General features: G+C 39.0%; 1 protein-coding gene across 1 annotated transcript; it reads left to right on the forward strand.

The window, feature by feature from the left end:
- Positions 1–368: 368 nt before the first annotated feature.
- Positions 369–14,735, forward strand: LOC124148453. The gene is made up of 14 exons (XM_048403231.1): positions 369–426; positions 842–2,015; positions 2,507–3,704; positions 4,585–5,984; positions 6,167–6,860; positions 7,015–7,131; positions 7,648–7,961; positions 8,056–8,163; positions 8,417–8,573; positions 8,696–8,879; positions 10,164–11,767; positions 11,894–13,177; positions 13,299–13,805; positions 14,046–14,735. The coding sequence occupies exons 2-14, from the start codon at positions 1,164–1,166 to the stop codon at positions 14,312–14,314; spliced, it is 8,688 nt and encodes a 2,895-aa protein (XP_048259188.1). The 5' UTR covers positions 369–426; positions 842–1,163; the 3' UTR covers positions 14,315–14,735.
- The last annotated feature ends 3,935 nt before the right edge of the window (positions 14,736–18,670 follow it).

Here is an 18,670-nt window from a genome sequence, read left to right on the forward strand (position 1 = left end):
CTCACTCACTAACTCCTACCTTGTCAAGGATTTCCAGAGCATTATTATTTTCGACAACATTTGGCCGTTTACATTGCAGTTATTTGCCAGCCAACCAGGGACTACTCTGCTCATTTGAATATTATGCATTTGTATACATTTTATGATATGTCTGACATATAAAGCAGGCACCCCGCCCTATATCTCCATCTACTTTATCAAAGGTACCATGGACAGCAACCAATTATATATGTTTGGCGTTTGAATATTAAGCTGAACCAACCTTCTGTTTCTGTCTATGTTAAAAGGTACGGAACACATTCTGTCATTCACAAAGTTGAGGGGACATGGCGACTGCAGCAGGGCCCTTTCATCGTCCACACCTTCAGCACTTGTGTCATGTGACAGAGTACTGAATGGTTCATCTTCCCTGCAAAATGGAGAATGGTAACTAGGGATACTATTTGCCTTGTACAACATTTTACATATTTGAAGAAACGTCCCTTACCATGACGAATGAGTAATTAATGTTATTAACATTTATTCATAAATGTAAAGATAGTATGCAATGTCTGGTTGATATGCTTTGCTATTGATATTATTGGCCATGCATGCACTTTAATTTAACCATTCTGAGCAATCACATAAAACATAATACTTTTAAAATGTATTTTAGGCTACAAGGACTAATGGGTGTTTACTCCAGTGGTTTGTTTTATTACAAAGACTTGAAGAGAGGACTGTCATAAGAAATTCACGCCACTTGTAAACTACATGCACATGACATTATCACAGCAATTCATCTCAGTCATAATCACTTAACATGTATTTACCGTATACACATTTAAAATTATGCTTTCAGGTTATGTGGACGAATTAAGGTTTATTCAGGGGGTTCATTTGAATACAAGAACTTCGATGGGCGCATCCTTGGCAACAACAGATTTAACTCCCTTGAGGAAAGCAAGACCATCTGCTTCAGGTACGACAACGTTTCCCCTGTTCACTGTACAAAAGATTCAAGATTCCCATGTTCCTCTGCCAGTCCCCTGCGTTTATCCACAAGAGCAACCAAATCTCCTAACATCACTGTTGGGGTGTCAGGCTGGATAGACCCCTATCCTGAGTCTTGGAAACAAGAACAAGCCTCAGGAGTGAAGTACTTTAAGGTGGATGTTTATGGTATGAAACTCCTTGGCCTTGATACGCTTGATGTGGACTATGCTAACCATGTGTTTAAATTAGATGAACTGAAAGGAAACAATGTGAACATCTCGGTCTCACTCCCAGTAGAACCTGCCATGTATGTTACATATTTGGAAGTTCATGATTTTGCTGGAAATGTCCGATTTGCTCGACGTTTTCTGTTGTATGATAATTCATCTAAACTTGAGGTTATGACAACTAGAGTATTGAGGGTCATATCTGCGTCAGTTGATTCTAAATATACTTGGCAAATTCACCATGGAAACATTCAGTTAGATTGGAACGAACGTTATCATAATGATCATTACGTGAAGAATGATTATTTTTTCCATATGAAACCAGACACAAGCAATGCAATATCAGGTGTATATGATCAAGTAACAGGCATTTTACCTGTCATGGGCACTGAGAGTATCCATGGTATCACCAGTTTTAAGTATCAATGGTGTCTCAACAATGGTTCAAACACGTCTTGGGAATCCGTTCCTGATTTTACCAACCAGTCTTTGAGTCTCAGTCTGAATCTGACGGATGGTGAAACATATGAAGTGTGGATTGAGGCCCAGGATATCATGCTGAACACCATAGCGGAGTCTGTAGTGGTGCACATAGACAGGAGTGTGGCTGATATTGCTGATACCTGGCTGGTGAGAGATGGAACGAGTCAGATATACATTCACAACAACACAGATCTTTCGACGATGGTTCTTCAGTTTCGAGCATGGGATGTCCACAGTGGGATCACCTCTGTGCTATGGGCGCTTGGGACAATTAATGCGGCATCGGATCTCGGAAATGGGGCGCTTCCTGTCAAGAAACTAAATGAACAGGTAACACAAATTTGTCATTGAAATTGGAATCAAACTTGAATATATTGTGAAACATTATTTTTTATTGGAATTCAGATTCAGTTTATCTTGAGTTTGTTTCATGTTTATGAAAACGACATTGCCTTATTTGGATGGTACATGCCTTTTCTTAAACAGGCAGATCAGATGTGTTAATGCAAATGGACAAACATAACTGTTGTTTCATGGACATTATTCTCAATGTTCATACATCGCATCGGACAACGTTTGGTCACCCTGGTAGCCAGGACACACTGATTTGTTTCCGATTGAGAATGGTTTTAGTAAAGACAATGTACAACACAACACTGTCATTACATTTGTGTTACCTTGCCTAAATATACGATATAATGATTATTCAATGCCCAGCAAATATATATATCACGATTTTCAAAATAGTTTATTAATCCAGCTTATCCGAAAATACACAATTGGTATCACTTCTAAGCTAATCTTAGTATTTTTGGTTTCAGGATGACTGTCCACGAGGGCCAGATTGTTACTGCCCATCTGTTGGGCCTTGTGAATTCCAGAATTATACGCTCAACTTAGGCAGCACTAGTCTTAAAGCCAACAATACCAACACAGGACAACACAACAGAGAGTATTACTTCACCCTCTCCATAACTAATGGGGCCATGCTTAAGAGTTTTGCTCACCTGGATGTGCTGGTTGATGAGTCTCCTCCTCAGGTTGGCGTTGTTCAAGAGGGAAGCATTGACGGTCCAGACATAGATTACACCAGTGAGGAACATGTACTGATCAGTTGGCGAGGTTTCATAGACCACGAGAGTGGTATAAGATATTACATCGTAGGGTTAGCAGACAGATGTCTTACTCTTGATGAACTGAAGGAAACAAATGCCAGTCATACCATCATTCAAAAAGCAACAACTGAAAGTTTATCCCTAGTTTTCCCAACCGAAGGTAGATATTTTACTTCACTTGTTGCCGTTAACAATGCTCTTGAGCCTTCCGCCGTTATTTGCTCAGATGGCATCACGTTTGATCTCTCTCCCCCGATCATTGAAAACATCAGTCTACACCAAGCAGCTTCTTTATCAAGTCTCCAATGCATTAGCAATCACATATGGCTAATCAACCCTAAAATGACAATGGCTAAGCTTCCAATGGTGTCACGGTGCCTTGAACGATGCCATGATTACAACCCAGATAGGAATTTGCGTTTTCCTACAGTACATGCAGGTTACATAAACAATGAGACAGCCGATAGTCTGTGTAGAGATCTACCATATCTGAATGAGACTGTAATGTATGTGCCGTTTCACAAGCTTGTTCTTAACTGGAGCATAATTGAAAGTGAAAGCCAGATTCGCGATTCCTTCATAGGGTTTGGGTATGATGTGTCCACATACAGCAAACCAGATCTAGCCGACTATAAACCTTCCCATAGGAAAACAAGTTTCCACAGTCATGAAACTGGTTTTGACAGTGGGAGAGAGTTTTACATTTTTATCAAGACTGAAAACAAGGCTGGCGTCTCGTCAGTGGCGACACTCGGTCCTGTGATGATAGATGACACCCCTCCAGATGTACACAAGACACTTGTACCAGAGATAGTTGGGGATCATGTCAGAGTTACCTGGACTAATCACACATTCTCTGATCCTGAAGAACTACATCAGCAATTCACAGTTACATATCGAGCAGGTAAGCATCAGGTGCAGGTTTGAACGTACATCTCAAAATAGGTTGATGCATACCATCATATCTCTATTGCGTGGATCGAAGCTCATGATGTCAATCACTAGATTGTCTGGTCCAGTCCCGATTATTTATAAATCGCCGTGATATAGCTGGAATATTACTTAGTGCGGCGTTGAACAACAAACAAACAAACAAACAAACAACACCTATAAATATGGGCAGAGTTTGACTTAACTATATTTGTCCCCCTTACATGGCCACAACATTGCTTCAGTGTTGTTGCAATGGTTTGTCTGTCCATTAACTTTGGCTTTAACCTAAAAACATCTGGATAAATATTTAGCAACATAATATGACTCATATCACTTTGGTCACATTGTGTTTTAATATTGAAAACAATGAAGAAACTCAACTTTTGAAAAGCTGAGGTAACTAGCTCAGGACCACAATATGATTTGGATTTAGTAATAGAAAGGATTAGACTATCATTTTTGCACTGTTTTGAAAAAAACACCAAATGCACTTTCCTTTAAACCATCAAAAGTGATTATGATCATGTTCCAAGAGAACTGAAACGGTAGGAGGCTATGTACAACATCAATAAGTAATTTCAAGAACATTTGGGAAGAAATCAAATTTAACTAAGTACTTTAATAAGTGTGTTTTAGTCTACACTATGTTGACCATTGTTGGCAATGTTTTAAGAATACTATTTCAATTTCAAAATGTACCAAGTTACTATTCATATATGTGTATATAATGTTCTTCTCTGGTTGCACAGAAAAATCGGATGAACCTGCAAGAAACCGTGTCTAACCGTGAAATGTGTCATATGTCATTTGATAACTGCATAGTACAGAGGTTGTATGATGTTTTTTTACAGTTCTGGATCAGGACTATGTCACACCAATACTGCAGAGTCCTTCTGGGGCAAGTAAGATGTGTAAAGCTGAGGGACATGCTGGCTGTATTCAGTATCCACTGGTTCCCCTGCAGCACCAGGATTCAGAACTCGGGAAGCCTTTTCTCTTTGAGTTGTATGTTTACAACTCAGCAGGCCACTTCACAACTGTAAGAACTGACTCAATCCGGCTTCCATCGCTGTTCGCTCCTGGTCCAGCTGTGGTCGTTGATGTAGATCCTTCGGATGTAGACTCCTCGATAGACGTGGACTTCCACCAGCAGTATTCTGCTTGTGCTCACTGGTCTGGATTCAAGCATCACAGGAACGTTACCTTTGAGATCGGCATCGGGTCAGCAGCTGGTATGGATGATGTGGTATCGTTTACAGGTGTCACTGGGATGGATACCCTCACTGCTTGCATTAACTCATCCTCTCTCAAGTTGTTTGCAAGGTACTTCACATCAATACGAGCTAAATGTTCAGGCGGAGAGACTGTTTCATCGTCAGATGGATTTATGATTGTGGCAGATGCCCCAAATTCCATCTCTGCTTTTGATGGTCCGACATGTGAACTGAATGAAGAGATGTTGGTAAACGATCTTGATTTACATAACCTTTCTCACCATATGGTCGTTAACGTTACATTCGACAAGCCACTGCATCTTGGACTTCACTATAGTACTGTAGTTAAAAATATCACTACCTTAAAAGGATTTTCATTTCTGTCCGACGGTGTATTCACCACTGGAAGCAACGTGGTGGATAATTCTAGTTATCAAGTACAGTTTTTTCCTCTTACAACAAATCCAAATTTCCAACTGAGTTTATCAAATGGAAGCAGTTTAAACATTCGTGTGTACAGATGTGTTCAAGATGTTGACTACCAGGTCTCAACTGCATCCTACACACTGCATTGGGGGGTCAATGGTGAATACCTGAATTTTGCCACCCATTACCATCTCCATCTACTGCAAAGGACATGTAACAATGAAACTTCAGAAACCTGTGTCAACATCATCAGAGAAACAACGGTTAAAGCAGGAAGGGGTACGGCGCATTTAACTCATCTGAATCTGAAAACTGGACAGCATTATTTAGGTTCTATATCACCTTGCTATGGACACATCTGTCTCTCAGGTGAGTTGTCTGATGGCTTGATGATATCTGGAATTCCAGAGATTGGGGATATTGTATCTGTAATACAGGATGAAACTGGAGATTGTACAAACATATCTGTTGAGGTAGCAAGTATTAAGTGTGGAGAGTCTCTAAAGATATCACGGAGCTGCGTCATGCAGTGGGCAATCGTCAAGTCAGAATCTGATTCCAGTCCAGTTACAATGTGGATGCAAGTCGACCCTGCCTCTTTCAATGTCAAGGTAGATATGCATTAAGTCTGATTATATATAATTTATATTTCAGTTACAAATAAACTAAGCACAATGCATATGCACATGACATATCTTAACAATCTGTGACTAGATTTAATATATCATAAGTCATATTTCATTATGAAAAAGCTAATATTGAATTGTTGACTAAGTATTTCTTCTGATTTCAGACATCAAGATGCCTGAAGCTACCAATCCACTCATATCAAAAGCTGTTTACTTGTGTACGAGTGTTCTGTCCATCTGGGCAGTTTGGTTCTAAATGTGTTGAACTGACATTGAACCCATACGCTCAGTCTTACAGTGAGCATGCACTGTTTGAACTACCAGCCGATGATCATCGTCTGGCTAATGTCGAGGATATTCTCCACAGTGAACGTCTTGGCACAAGGCTAAAACTGCTACATGAGCTGGATGTTGACTTCATAAACAGCAGCAACAGAGTGATTTCTGTCATCACCAATACAGCTAGGCGTAACATCACATGGTTCATCATGAGAGGAATTCAACATGTTCCAGTGTATGACTGTGACTCGGATGAATCATGCTTGGCATGGCAATTTACACAAACGGGATTTGTCAGGTTCGGTTGGATAGACTTTTACGATGCTGAATCCTATTACATCTGTGCCAATGTCAGTGGAAATAAGGAAAAGGAATCAAGATTGGCTTTTACCATTTGTGGAAATGGATTTGTGATGGACAAGACTCCTCCTGTAGCAGGTTCTGTCAGTGTAACCAACACAGTATCAGGCTTTATCACAGATTCTTCACATATGTCCATCACATGGTCCGGATTCTCTGACAAGCAGCCAGATGGAGTTTTCTACGCCCACGCAATAAAATCATATTCAATTGCAATAGGTATGAAGCTGTTGCAATATTTTAAACATACTCAGTTTTATATTTCATCTAAGGGAGAATGCAATGAATGGGAATGATAGTGGTGTAATAAAGTTCTGTACTATGTTGTCTGTTTGCATTTGAATAAAGTTTTAAATTGAACTTATGTTTGAAGGGAACTATTCTGATGGTCAAAATGTCAAGCCATGGACAAAGATTGGTGAACGCACATCATTTCAAGCAGAGGGGCTTTCCATCAAGACTGGGGAAGTGTACTATGTGACCATCAAAGGTGATTATACTGAAGGAAATAATAGCCATATACCTTGATTTGTTTGTTTGTTTGTTGTTTAACGCCGCACTCAGCAACATTCCAGCTATATGACGGCGGTCTGTAAATTATCGAGTCTCGACCAGAAAATCCAGTGATTGGGATCAATGACATGCATCAACCAAGTCAGCGAGCCTGACAACCTGATCCCGTCAGTCACCTCGTACGACAAGCATAGTCACCTTTCACAGCAAGCATGGGTTGCTGAAGAACCATTCTACCCCAGATCTTTACGGGTCCCATTGTATGATAATGCCTTTATCATAAGTATGTGTTTATGAATCACAATCTAATAGTAATGATAAAAGATGTTCGCGAAAACAATGCGACAATAAAATAAGTCCGACAGTTCGACAATCATGCAGAAATTCATAAAACTGTATAAGAGGTCACTTTAGAAGAAGCTTTAGTCAGGATCATTATATCATTTGTGCATGTATACGCAGAACACCTAATCCATCAAACTGATTTTTTCAGCTGAAGATCATGTCGGTCATATGACAGAGAGTATTTCTCCTGAAATAATAGCCGACCTTACTCCACCTGTATGTGGTGAGATCCATGTTGAAGGACTGTTCCCGCACAAGAAGATTTTGGGGACCAAGACACTTCACATCCACTGGAGAAATATCCACGACCCTGAAAGTGGCATCGAGTCCTTCCATCTAAATATGTTCACCCCAGTCAAGACAGAGACGCTACATCTACATTTTGGCACTGGAACAAAATCTACAATCATTCATATTGATGATACATTTATTGAGGGAACTCTTTATGAAATTAGAATCAAGGTAACAGTAAGAATAGTTTTATAAAGCATATTGTTGAAGCTTGATAATGATCGTTGTTGCTGCACATTTCTCTTTGTCTTTCTTGACATTATAGGCCACCAACAATGCCAAGCTTCAATCTCTCTGCACATCCAAGGCATTCATCATTGACAACTCCCGACCACATGCTGGTGTTCTTCGAGATGGCTATGATGGCATTGAGGTGATAGTCTGTTTTAGTGTGTCACATGTCAATAAGAAAACTATAGCCCATCTCCAATGATAAATTGAATAGGCGTTTACTTCATTCACTTCACCATATGCTGTTGAGGTACATTCTGCATTACATTCAGATACGTAGATTTATTGCCACTTCCCTTTTGTTTCTACTTTTGTCAGAGACTGGAACATCACTGGGTTTGTTTATGCAGTTTCTTACCATGTCGATAAAATTCGGCATTTGTCATTTCTCTTAGGACGAAGTAGACTATCAAACAAGCACAACGGAAATAGGCTGCCACTGGACTGGATTTGACGACCCTCACTCAGGGATCCAGGGCTACAGAATAGGACTTGGAACTTCACCTGGGGTTTTGGATATCCAGCCTCTTCTGTCTGTTGGGCTTCGGACAAGTAAGTACAGAGCATCAAAGTTGTTCTAATTAACTGTTATTGTATTACATAGCTTATGTTTACATGTAAAAACACATGACATATCACAGGTTGAAAGTATAATGTATAGAAATGTGTTTCAGATTATAACTGGACACATACCTTCATCCCTGGAGTGAAGTATTACAGCACAGTAGAGGCGTGTAACAATGCAGGGATCTGTGTTACTGTATCTTCTGATGGCGTTGTTATGGATGGATCCTCTCCTGCAGCTGGTGTTGTTATTGTCGGTCACACTGACACTCATAACAAATATCAGGGTCACAGGTGAATTGTTTCGAAAACATTTATAGTGTATCAAGTAAGATAATTATTGTGTCAACTATATATTCACTCACGGATATCATCAAAGGCTGATGCATCAGCCTCCTTATCTAAACATCTTTTTACAAACGCAATTTGCAAATGTTAATAAAAGTGACAAAACCCTTTGCATATATTTATGAAGTTTCTTATAAAAGCGGAGTCCATTGTACGTTTCCGACTATATCATGAGCATGTGTTCATAAATCACTATCAAAAAGTGATGGTATCGGGTATTCACGAAAAGGTCAACGTATCCAGCCCAACGAGTGGCACCGTCATAAACACATGCAAAAGCAAGTCAATTGTTCACCTTTTAAAAGCTTTACCGAGTCCTTGAATGTTGTAACCTTGATCAAAGAACTTCTGAGAAAGGGACGTATGGCGCTATTTGAATTACTTGTAGGAAGAGCATGCTCGATTGAACATCAAAAGTAAAAGGCTGGAGCTGTTGCAAAATTGCTCCACATAAAGTAAAAGTTGAATAATGGAAAGCTTAAATCATCCTTCCTGTCATAAAGTCTTGTGGAGTGTTTGTCACTCTGAATCTCTACACATAGATATAAATATGAACCGGACGAGGAGGCCTCACTTGACTCCTTTATTTCTAGTCCAGGGAGGTTGATGGTTATTTAAGGATTTCAGATCATCCGTAAACAGAAACAGGATTCAGTTATACTTCTTTGCCAAATTACCTTGTTTTGACAATCTGAGTAGAAATTCCGATTCCTATGCATAAAAAAAACAGATCAGCAAGAATGAGGGCACAACTGGTGTCCATGGCAAAATCTACTTTTTGACTTTGCGGCTTACACCCAAATGTTACATTAATTTCACATATTGTTTTTTCACGGAAATTCAGAGGGCATTTGCTTCTTTTTTTTTTGACAAATTGTCCTAAAGATAGATATTGATATCTCTGAAGATAGACATGTAAATATAGCTATGGTCACCATGTTTGGTAATAAATGTTCTATATATCAAGAAATTTTGTTTTTCGTTGAGGTCGGATTGTGGTGAACAAAGTTGAAAAATGACATGTTTTGAACAAGTTGAACTTGGTTCTTTTCTGACATTGCAAAAACTCAAGCAAATCCTTTGAATGTTTTAGAATAAAAGAAGACAGTTTCGTTGTCTTCCCATATTAGTCACGTTTATACACAGGGGCAAGCGTTATTGGAAATATAATGACAGACACAACAATAAAAATACATATTTATATATTAAAATGACATAATTTAATTGCAGATCATATGTCCACAGTAAATGGGTTGGTTTTGAAGATGCAGAGACAGGAATCCATCACTTTGAGTGTTGTATTGGACAGACATTACATTCTTGTGACATTATGAATTTCACCAACACAGCCCTCTCCGATTCATACTTGGCAAGTGGGCTGCACCTACCAGTTTCTGTTCCTCTGTTTGTGACAGTAAGAGCATACAACCCTGTGGGTCTGTTTGTCGAGGCTATCTCACCCAGTTTTGAAATTGATGACACTCCACCAAAAGCCATCGATGTACCAGTGTTCATGTCAACAGCACCAGATGGACCCGACAATATCACTATACAATGGGATAACAGTCTCCTGTATTCGAAGTGGAAGTTCATTGACGATGGCAGTCCAATACATAAGCACATACTTACCTTTAAAACATACCACGAGTCAGCAGTAGCAGTAGAACAGATAACGTTAGGACCACAGACAAATCACCTACTTATTCTACAGAAAGATAAGAGACTTAGAAATGGAGATAAATATCAACTGTCGGTGACTTCCTGTAACCGAGCAGGTTTGTGTACAACGTCACACAGCAACGATATTCTGATTGATTCTACTTCTCCGATACTGGGAGGCTTTAAGCCACCACTAACGTGGCAAACCATGAGCATCAATGGATCCGAAGTAACATTTGTTAATCTGACCTGGTATGGCTTTTCAGATGCAGAATCAAACATTTCATGCTACCATATAAATGTGGGAACATCGTATGAAGGCGGCGAGCTAACAAATGATACAATCACAGTCAACCATGACCCATCAGTGAAAGAGCAGTCAAGCACAATCCAGCTAACACAGACACTTCATGGCGGGAAAATCGTTTTGTCTATTTGGGCTGAGAATTCTGCACTTCTACTGAGTCCAGTTGGTAAAGTTACCGTATCAGTCGTAGCAACAAATACCAAGACTAGACGTGAAGGAATACTGGAACTACAGCGCCACTCCTGTGACACACACTACTGCACTGACGACTGTACATGTGCTGTGGTTGGGCGGAAATGTAATCCAACTTCTACACCCGTAGACTGTCACGATATGTCTAATAGTACATCACACAAGCATCCGGATGTCCGAATATATCCTGGAGCCCGTAACCAATCTGGCTTCTATGCTATACCTTCTCTGTCTTGTATTGCTGGACATTGGGAGACAACATTTGACATACAACGATATGAATGGAGTATGGGGCTGCTGAACGAACCATTTGGGGCTGGAATATTTACAGCCAGTGAAAGTACCTGGTATGATGTTGGAAAGAGGACTGAGACTGTTCACTGTCTGCCATATGGTCGAGCTCTTGAACATGGAGAAGACTATGTAATCTACATTAGGGCCTGGTACTCAGATTCGGAATACAGAGTCTTCACATCCCCAAGTATAAGAGTCGACCACACTCCTCCTTCTGTGAGAAGAGGCAGAGCGCTAAAGGATTCAGATTCATCATGCAACAGAGACTTTGACATCTTCCACAGCAATCACAGTGACATAACTGCCTGTTGGCAAGGGTTGTTCCAGGAAACGCAAACAAACATCGAGGAATACAGCGTCTGGGCTGGTGTTACTAAATATGGTAAGCTCAATATGTGATTGGTAAATAATAAATACTGGTCGTTTTGGAGAAATACAGCAGTTTCGTTTATATTATCATATGCGTATTTATTTTCGTAATCTCTATAACAGCTTTTATTTTATCCAGGTACAGACCTGTTGCCATATCAGAGTGTAGGCCTGACCACAGATATCTCCTTACCTGTGGTAAATATGACTCATGGTACCAAGTACTATGTGGGCATTCGCGCCATCAACTCTCTAAACATGTCTGCCACTGTCATCTCAGATGGTTTTGTGGTGGATGCAGACATTCCAGTTGGTGGACATGTCTTCAACACTGAAAATCATCGAAGTAGACTGACACAGTCTGAGAACTCATCCTTCGGTGTTTCATGGCATGGATTTCAAGACCATCACTCAAGTGTGAAGCAGTATCATGTTCACCTGAAGGAGGACAAGTCATCAAAAACTGTAACTAACACCACAGTGACACTTAGGAACTCCATTGTCTTTGATGCCTTGAATCTAGAACATGGACAATATTACACAGCGTCTGTAGTAGCAGAGGATTTTGCTGGACATCTCAGTTACGAAGTAACATCCCTTCCAGTGTTAATTGATGCGACTCCTCCATATGGATTTGTGTGTAATAACTTCACAAATATCACAATCATCAACATGACCTATGAGAACAATGATCTTCCATCTGGTTTCCTGAATGTATTTAAAGTTGCTTTACCTCGATACTCTGGTTCACATTATCGTGTGAAGGTTTCAATTCAGCGTGATCATCTTAATCATGAAGAGGCTCTGTTTTCAGTGGATGGCATCCACATCCAGATCCCATTTGTTCTGAGATATAATCACACATTGCACTGTGCTGAATACCAGTTTACACTTGATGAAGAAACTATGCCTGTCTCAGCTGTTTTAGAAGTTACTATTCAGAGTGAAGAAACCTTCCAGGATGCAAATATAGAAATGGAGCTATGCACAGACAAAGAGAGAACACAAGGGTCAGATGCAATAACAACACGACAACTTACGCCCTCACTACTAGGTATCTGCACAAGGTTGATGGACCCTGAAAGCGGCTTAAAGAACATAGAGATTGGAGTTGGTACAACACCAGGAGGGTTTCAGCTACAGACCCTTCGCCATGCAGAAGCTGGATTCCACCAGTTGGTGGAGGTCACCGCCCCCCATGGCACGCCAGTTTACACAATAGTCATAGCTGAGAATGGTGCAGGACTGAGGACGCATTATCTTTCTGACCCCATTGTGCTCGACCATACTCCACCCAAAATATCAGATGTAAAAGTCCAACTTGTTTATTCAGGTAGCAAACCTTCTGAAACAACACACGCATCTGGATCCTGGTCAGCTGAAGACAATGAATCAGGAATTGATACATGCTGGTGTGCTCTAGGTAAAGTTTGTGTTGTAATATATTCCATGTATATACTTGTGTATGCCAACACTATGCATAGTATTCCATCTAGATGTGTCATGACAACATATTGTTCTGAAAACGTGATATGTGTTTTTAGGTCACACGAGACTGGCATCTGATCTCCATAGCTGGGTTACTTCAGAGAGTGGTACATCATGCCAGATACCTGTTCCACATCCATCCCATGGACTCCGACTGTACATGAACATTCAGTGCACCAACAACGTCGAATTGGGCTCGCTTGATGCATCAGACGAACTACAAATTCTCTTCAGACCACCATCGGCTGCTGGTAGCAGTGTTGGCTTTGTGGTGCAGAACAGCTACAGCCAGCATGGGAAAGATGTGCCACAATCTATTATGTCCTCTCTTGCTTTTCAGTGGACATGGCCAGACCGGGAGTCCGTCAGTCACTACCAGTGTCGGGTAACAGGCATTGAGGTATGGACGAACACCACCTTGAGGTACTGTGAGATGTCAAGCATGCAGCTGAAGGATGGGGAGAACTATACAGCTATGGTTCGAGCTGTAAACATCCGCCAGCATATCAGTGCAGAAATATCAGCTTCAGTGGCTACAGACAGTTCAGCACCAAAACTGACAGGTACTGTTGAACTGTCACTACACAGAGTGCCAACACTAATCGTGCAATAGTAGCTTATCAGGTTCCATTTTTAGAATATACAAGTATTCTGACTGAAGACAATTACCATACATACATTTACAATAGAATATTACAATAAAATATGGAATGAATTTACAATATTTTCAATTTATACATTATACACGATGAAGACATGATAACATTCGTCTCTATCAGTTTCATTCATGTTTATATACACAGGAAGGAATGCATTAGTTCATTGGAGCTCGGACAGTGTGACGTTATCCTTTCGAGATGTGTTTTATCCCAGAAGAAACCACGTCACCTACACCATCAGTGTGGGCACCAGCATGGGCTACAGCGACTACATGCATCTGTACACTACACGTCACACTGACGTCACAGTCAACGTGCCGGGCACCACATCAGAGATTCATGCCACAATAACAGCCCAAGCGCCTGTTGGCACATACGAAACCTATATTGGTACTTTCACAAGGAAGTACTAACCGAGTTATTTCAGTGAATAGTTGATTTATATTTAACATGTACATGTATTTTAACGACGCGTGCCAGCACCAGTAATATTACATAGATTATATTATCCTGTAGTTGTTGTTTTATTGTAATATGGTTGCTGTTCATAGTATATTGCGCCACACTACGATGCACTGTTTTATCGATTATATTTAGATAACATATGTTGTACAAATATCCTGTTGATCAGTGAAGAAACGCTTATTGTTATTGATGTTAGTGTGTGTGAATCGGCTCAGAAGAGTGTCTCATCTGATAAATATAGAAAGTGCATGTGATTTTCAAGAAGGTAATATTTAGTTGATTGATTCTTTCAACAGTATAAGAATCTGTATTACTTTTTATGTATGTGCGTTTATCAAATATGTGTGCGTATTTCAAATTTTTGAATTATGTTTTACATAATTTTATTATGATTAAACACTAAATTGTGCAGCAGCTGGTATCTTCCTCTTTTTAATTACATTAGATATAAAGTTTTTAGCTGGCAGGTATATCCTCTCCCGTTTCTTCATTGTTACTCAGTATGTTCTGCTGGAGACACAGAGAAACGAACCGGATGTTTACATGTTTATGACATTTCCAAGAAATGCTTTGAAATGCAATACATTTAGTTTAAATAGATTTCGGAAAGACCCCGATCGGCTTAGATGCATCTCCCACAATCTCTTCACTGAAATGAGAGACATGCACGAATGTGAAGAGAATACAGGATTTGCAAATTCTGTAGATTGGGTAACATCGAAGTTTGTCTGTTGACGTTGATATGAGAAAACAATTAATCAAATTATGCATTTTTCGTGATCCTCGTATTCATGAATGCTAAATATTAATGACAACTGACTGTTGTGTAACATGTACAGCATTCATACCATGCGATCTAGGATATTAATGTATTTAGGATAATGATTAAACTGTGAGATCTGGATTTTGTGGTACATTTGCTGGGCCCAGCAATAATCTCTTTGTGTGGATGTTTATGGAGCTTTGGAATCCAGTTCAATCTAGAAATGAGCATTACGTTAGATTGGAAGTTAATAGTTAGGTGCAAAGCAAGTGTTTGTCTGTTCGTTGTTTAAAGCTGCACTAAGCAGTATTCCGGCTGTATGAGGGCGGTCTGTAAATAATAGAGACTAGACGGAATTGCCTAAAAGTCGGGCCAAGAAAAGTCGGGCCCGGCCTGGCCAGCGGCTAATGGATTGCAGAATAATAAAGCGAAACGTGCTAGGCAGACCTCAAATGTCGACAAACGTCTAGTTGTGCTCATTTACTTGAGTTTGTATCAAAATGCATCTTCAACAATGCAATAAACTGTTAATTATGACTACATACGTGAGTCCTCGTAGAAAAGTCAGTGTCTTGACTGTGAGTTTTCTTTGATGTGAATGTTTCTCACCGACCTAAGCGTGTAGAGGTGTGATGTCCTGGGCAGGAAATGACAGTGTTCAGACTACTGGAAGTTTATTTTCTGTTTTGTATGCCTTCGGCCCATGTACACAAATGATACAACAATATCATACAGATATGGCAATTAGGTGGTAGATGACACAATATACTTATTATCAAGAGCATATTTACATTTCAGATCTTCTTTAACGAACTTAGCACATTTGTTCAGGATTGACACATCATTAGAAGTCAGTAATTTATGAAATTTACAAATGTTTGATGAAATATGTCATTTCGGTATGTACGTATTTCTCAACAATACATAATTCTCGCAATCAAATATGAAATGGAGTTTATTTTCAATGCTATTAGTATTACACATCCTACAAATTCGGTTAACAGTTATAGCTTCTTTACATCGAATATTACAACGCAACGGCGGTTCATGCAATCTCAACAAACACATATATCTTCTTAATTCCCTGACATTGATGTTTGTAACATAATATTCCACAGTCAGCGATGACTTAATATTCTTATAATGTGCAAGTCGTTTTGAATCATTGATAATACTAAAAATGTTTTGTTTTCCACAATCTTCTAATCTCTGTCTGAACATCGACAGAAAATATGGAATATCTCCAATATCTTGACTAACCCATGCATATCCAAAACCATACGTGTATAACAACAATCTTACACAGAGTGCCCATGTCTTCCTTCCTGCTAAATCTAACTTCTTAATAAGTAGTAAGACGAGTTCTATGGCTGAACAACTTCTTTATTACAATTAGTGCGACGTTTCGGTGTAGATTCTAACACCTTTATCAAGCCTTGATATTCTAACACCTTTATCAAGCCTTGATAAAGGTGTTAGAATCTACACCGAAACGTCGCACTAATTGTGATAAAGAAGTTGTTCATCCATAGAACTCGTCTTACTTCATCGCACCAACTTCTAAATGCCACTGAAAGAGGTAACATTGTTTGGGATAACGAACATCTGACATTCCTAACAATTTACACTAGTACCTTACATGTTTTTTGTAGTAATCTCTATAAAGTCCGTGTCTACCGCAGGCGGCGATACATATTCACAATAATTATTATGAAATCTTTCAATAACAGCTCCTTCATGGAAGCCCCACACCTCCGCCCCATATAACATAATAGGTTTTATTTTACAATCAAACAACTTAAATAACATATTTACAGGAATATTTGGGTATTTATGTTGTAATTGCTTAATAACAAATAGAGCTTTACTGGCTATTAAAACAAGAGTATTTGTATACACTGTCCATGACAACCTGGTAGAAAACATAATACCTAAATAATTATAATAAGTTGCTGTCTTTAGTAGCTCGCCATCAAAATACCTCTTCTCATAATGTCGTAAATAACCACCATTTCGAAAAACTAATATTTCTGTCTTATCCATATTTATCTGTAAGCCCCATGATTTACAATATTTACTTAAAATGTCAATCTTTCTTTGCAAACCAATAACACTGTCATCAAAAATACATAAATCATCAGCATACAATAATCACAGTAGTTCCAAATATTCTGCACCTGTGAATATACCTCTTACATCTGCATCTTCCATCATGGATTGAAATTCTGAAATAAACATTGCAAATAAAAACGGCTGATAACACAACCTTGTCTGACTCCACTTAAACTATCAAAATATTCAGTAATAGTAATGTTGGATACTCTTACAGCTGCTTTTATATTCGAATACATATTTCTCAATACAGAGAATAATTTACCATGAACGCCTGTATTCATTATTGAATACACAGTAATTGCCTATTAACAGAATCAAATGCTGTCTTAAAGTCTACATAATACAGTAAAAGCGCCCGCCACTTTTAGATAAATACTTTTGTACAAGACATTGCAGAGTGAAAATATTATCCGTTGTGCAACAGCCTTTCCTAAATCCTGCCTGGGCCTCATTTATACTGTTAAAGTGATCAGAAAAAAACGTTTAAGACGCGCATTTAGAATAGAGGAGAATAACTTCCCAAAAATATCCATCAAAGATATGCCTCTATAATTGTTAACAGAGTCAAAGCTTCCTTTTTTTATGGATTGGGACAATGACACTCTTAGCCCATTCGGATGGAAAGTTACCCGCTGACAAAATATTATTATACATAACTAACAAATATGGAATTAAAACAGTACTGCAACGTTTGATCAGCGTGTATGGGTGTGATGTCCTGGGCAGGAAATGACAAGTGTTTTCACTACTCTTCTTTCATTAATTAACGTGTTGGGCATCCCTAATTAACCTTTACTAATTCATGTTAAACCAACACAGGATGTTTTCTGGAAGTGGATATCGCGAATGTCATAGGGCTGACACGACACGTGTTAATAACTGTCCTAGCACTTCTAAAGTTACTAAACATTCTTTACATCTAACGACTAGTATTATATGATTTAAGCAATATTTAATTCCAAGAAAAAGGAATGGGATTGGTGAACAGGTTCAACCTATTTAAACACCTCTCCCTACCAAGGACATTTAACAATTAATGAGAGTAAACTGTACATAAAATAATAAATTCAGATTAATTGTACCTACTGTTGCAAATATTATGATGATATATAAGTCACACACAAATACACACAAACATATATCGGTACATAAATAAACAGCATACCAGCATATCACACATACAAACAAGTATTTGATCGATGTAATCGTTAAGAAGACAAATATAAATTTGCAATGAACATATGGACTAGTATTATATCTACCTATATACCACTTTAGTGTCTCATATTGCGGTAGTTAAAGAAAACACGGTGCTCAAACTGAAGCCCTTTTCCCTCTACATTCTCAACGTTCTATATTAGAAGTGATTGGTCTGTGCTTGGTCCGACTTGGCCCGGGCTGTCAAAATCAACTTTAAACTCACAGA

Source organism: Haliotis rufescens, unplaced genomic scaffold (genome assembly GCF_023055435.1).
Source record: "Haliotis rufescens isolate VD_foot unplaced genomic scaffold, xgHalRufe1.0.p SCAF_3, whole genome shotgun sequence".
Lineage (NCBI taxonomy): Eukaryota > Metazoa > Mollusca > Gastropoda > Lepetellida > Haliotidae > Haliotis > Haliotis rufescens.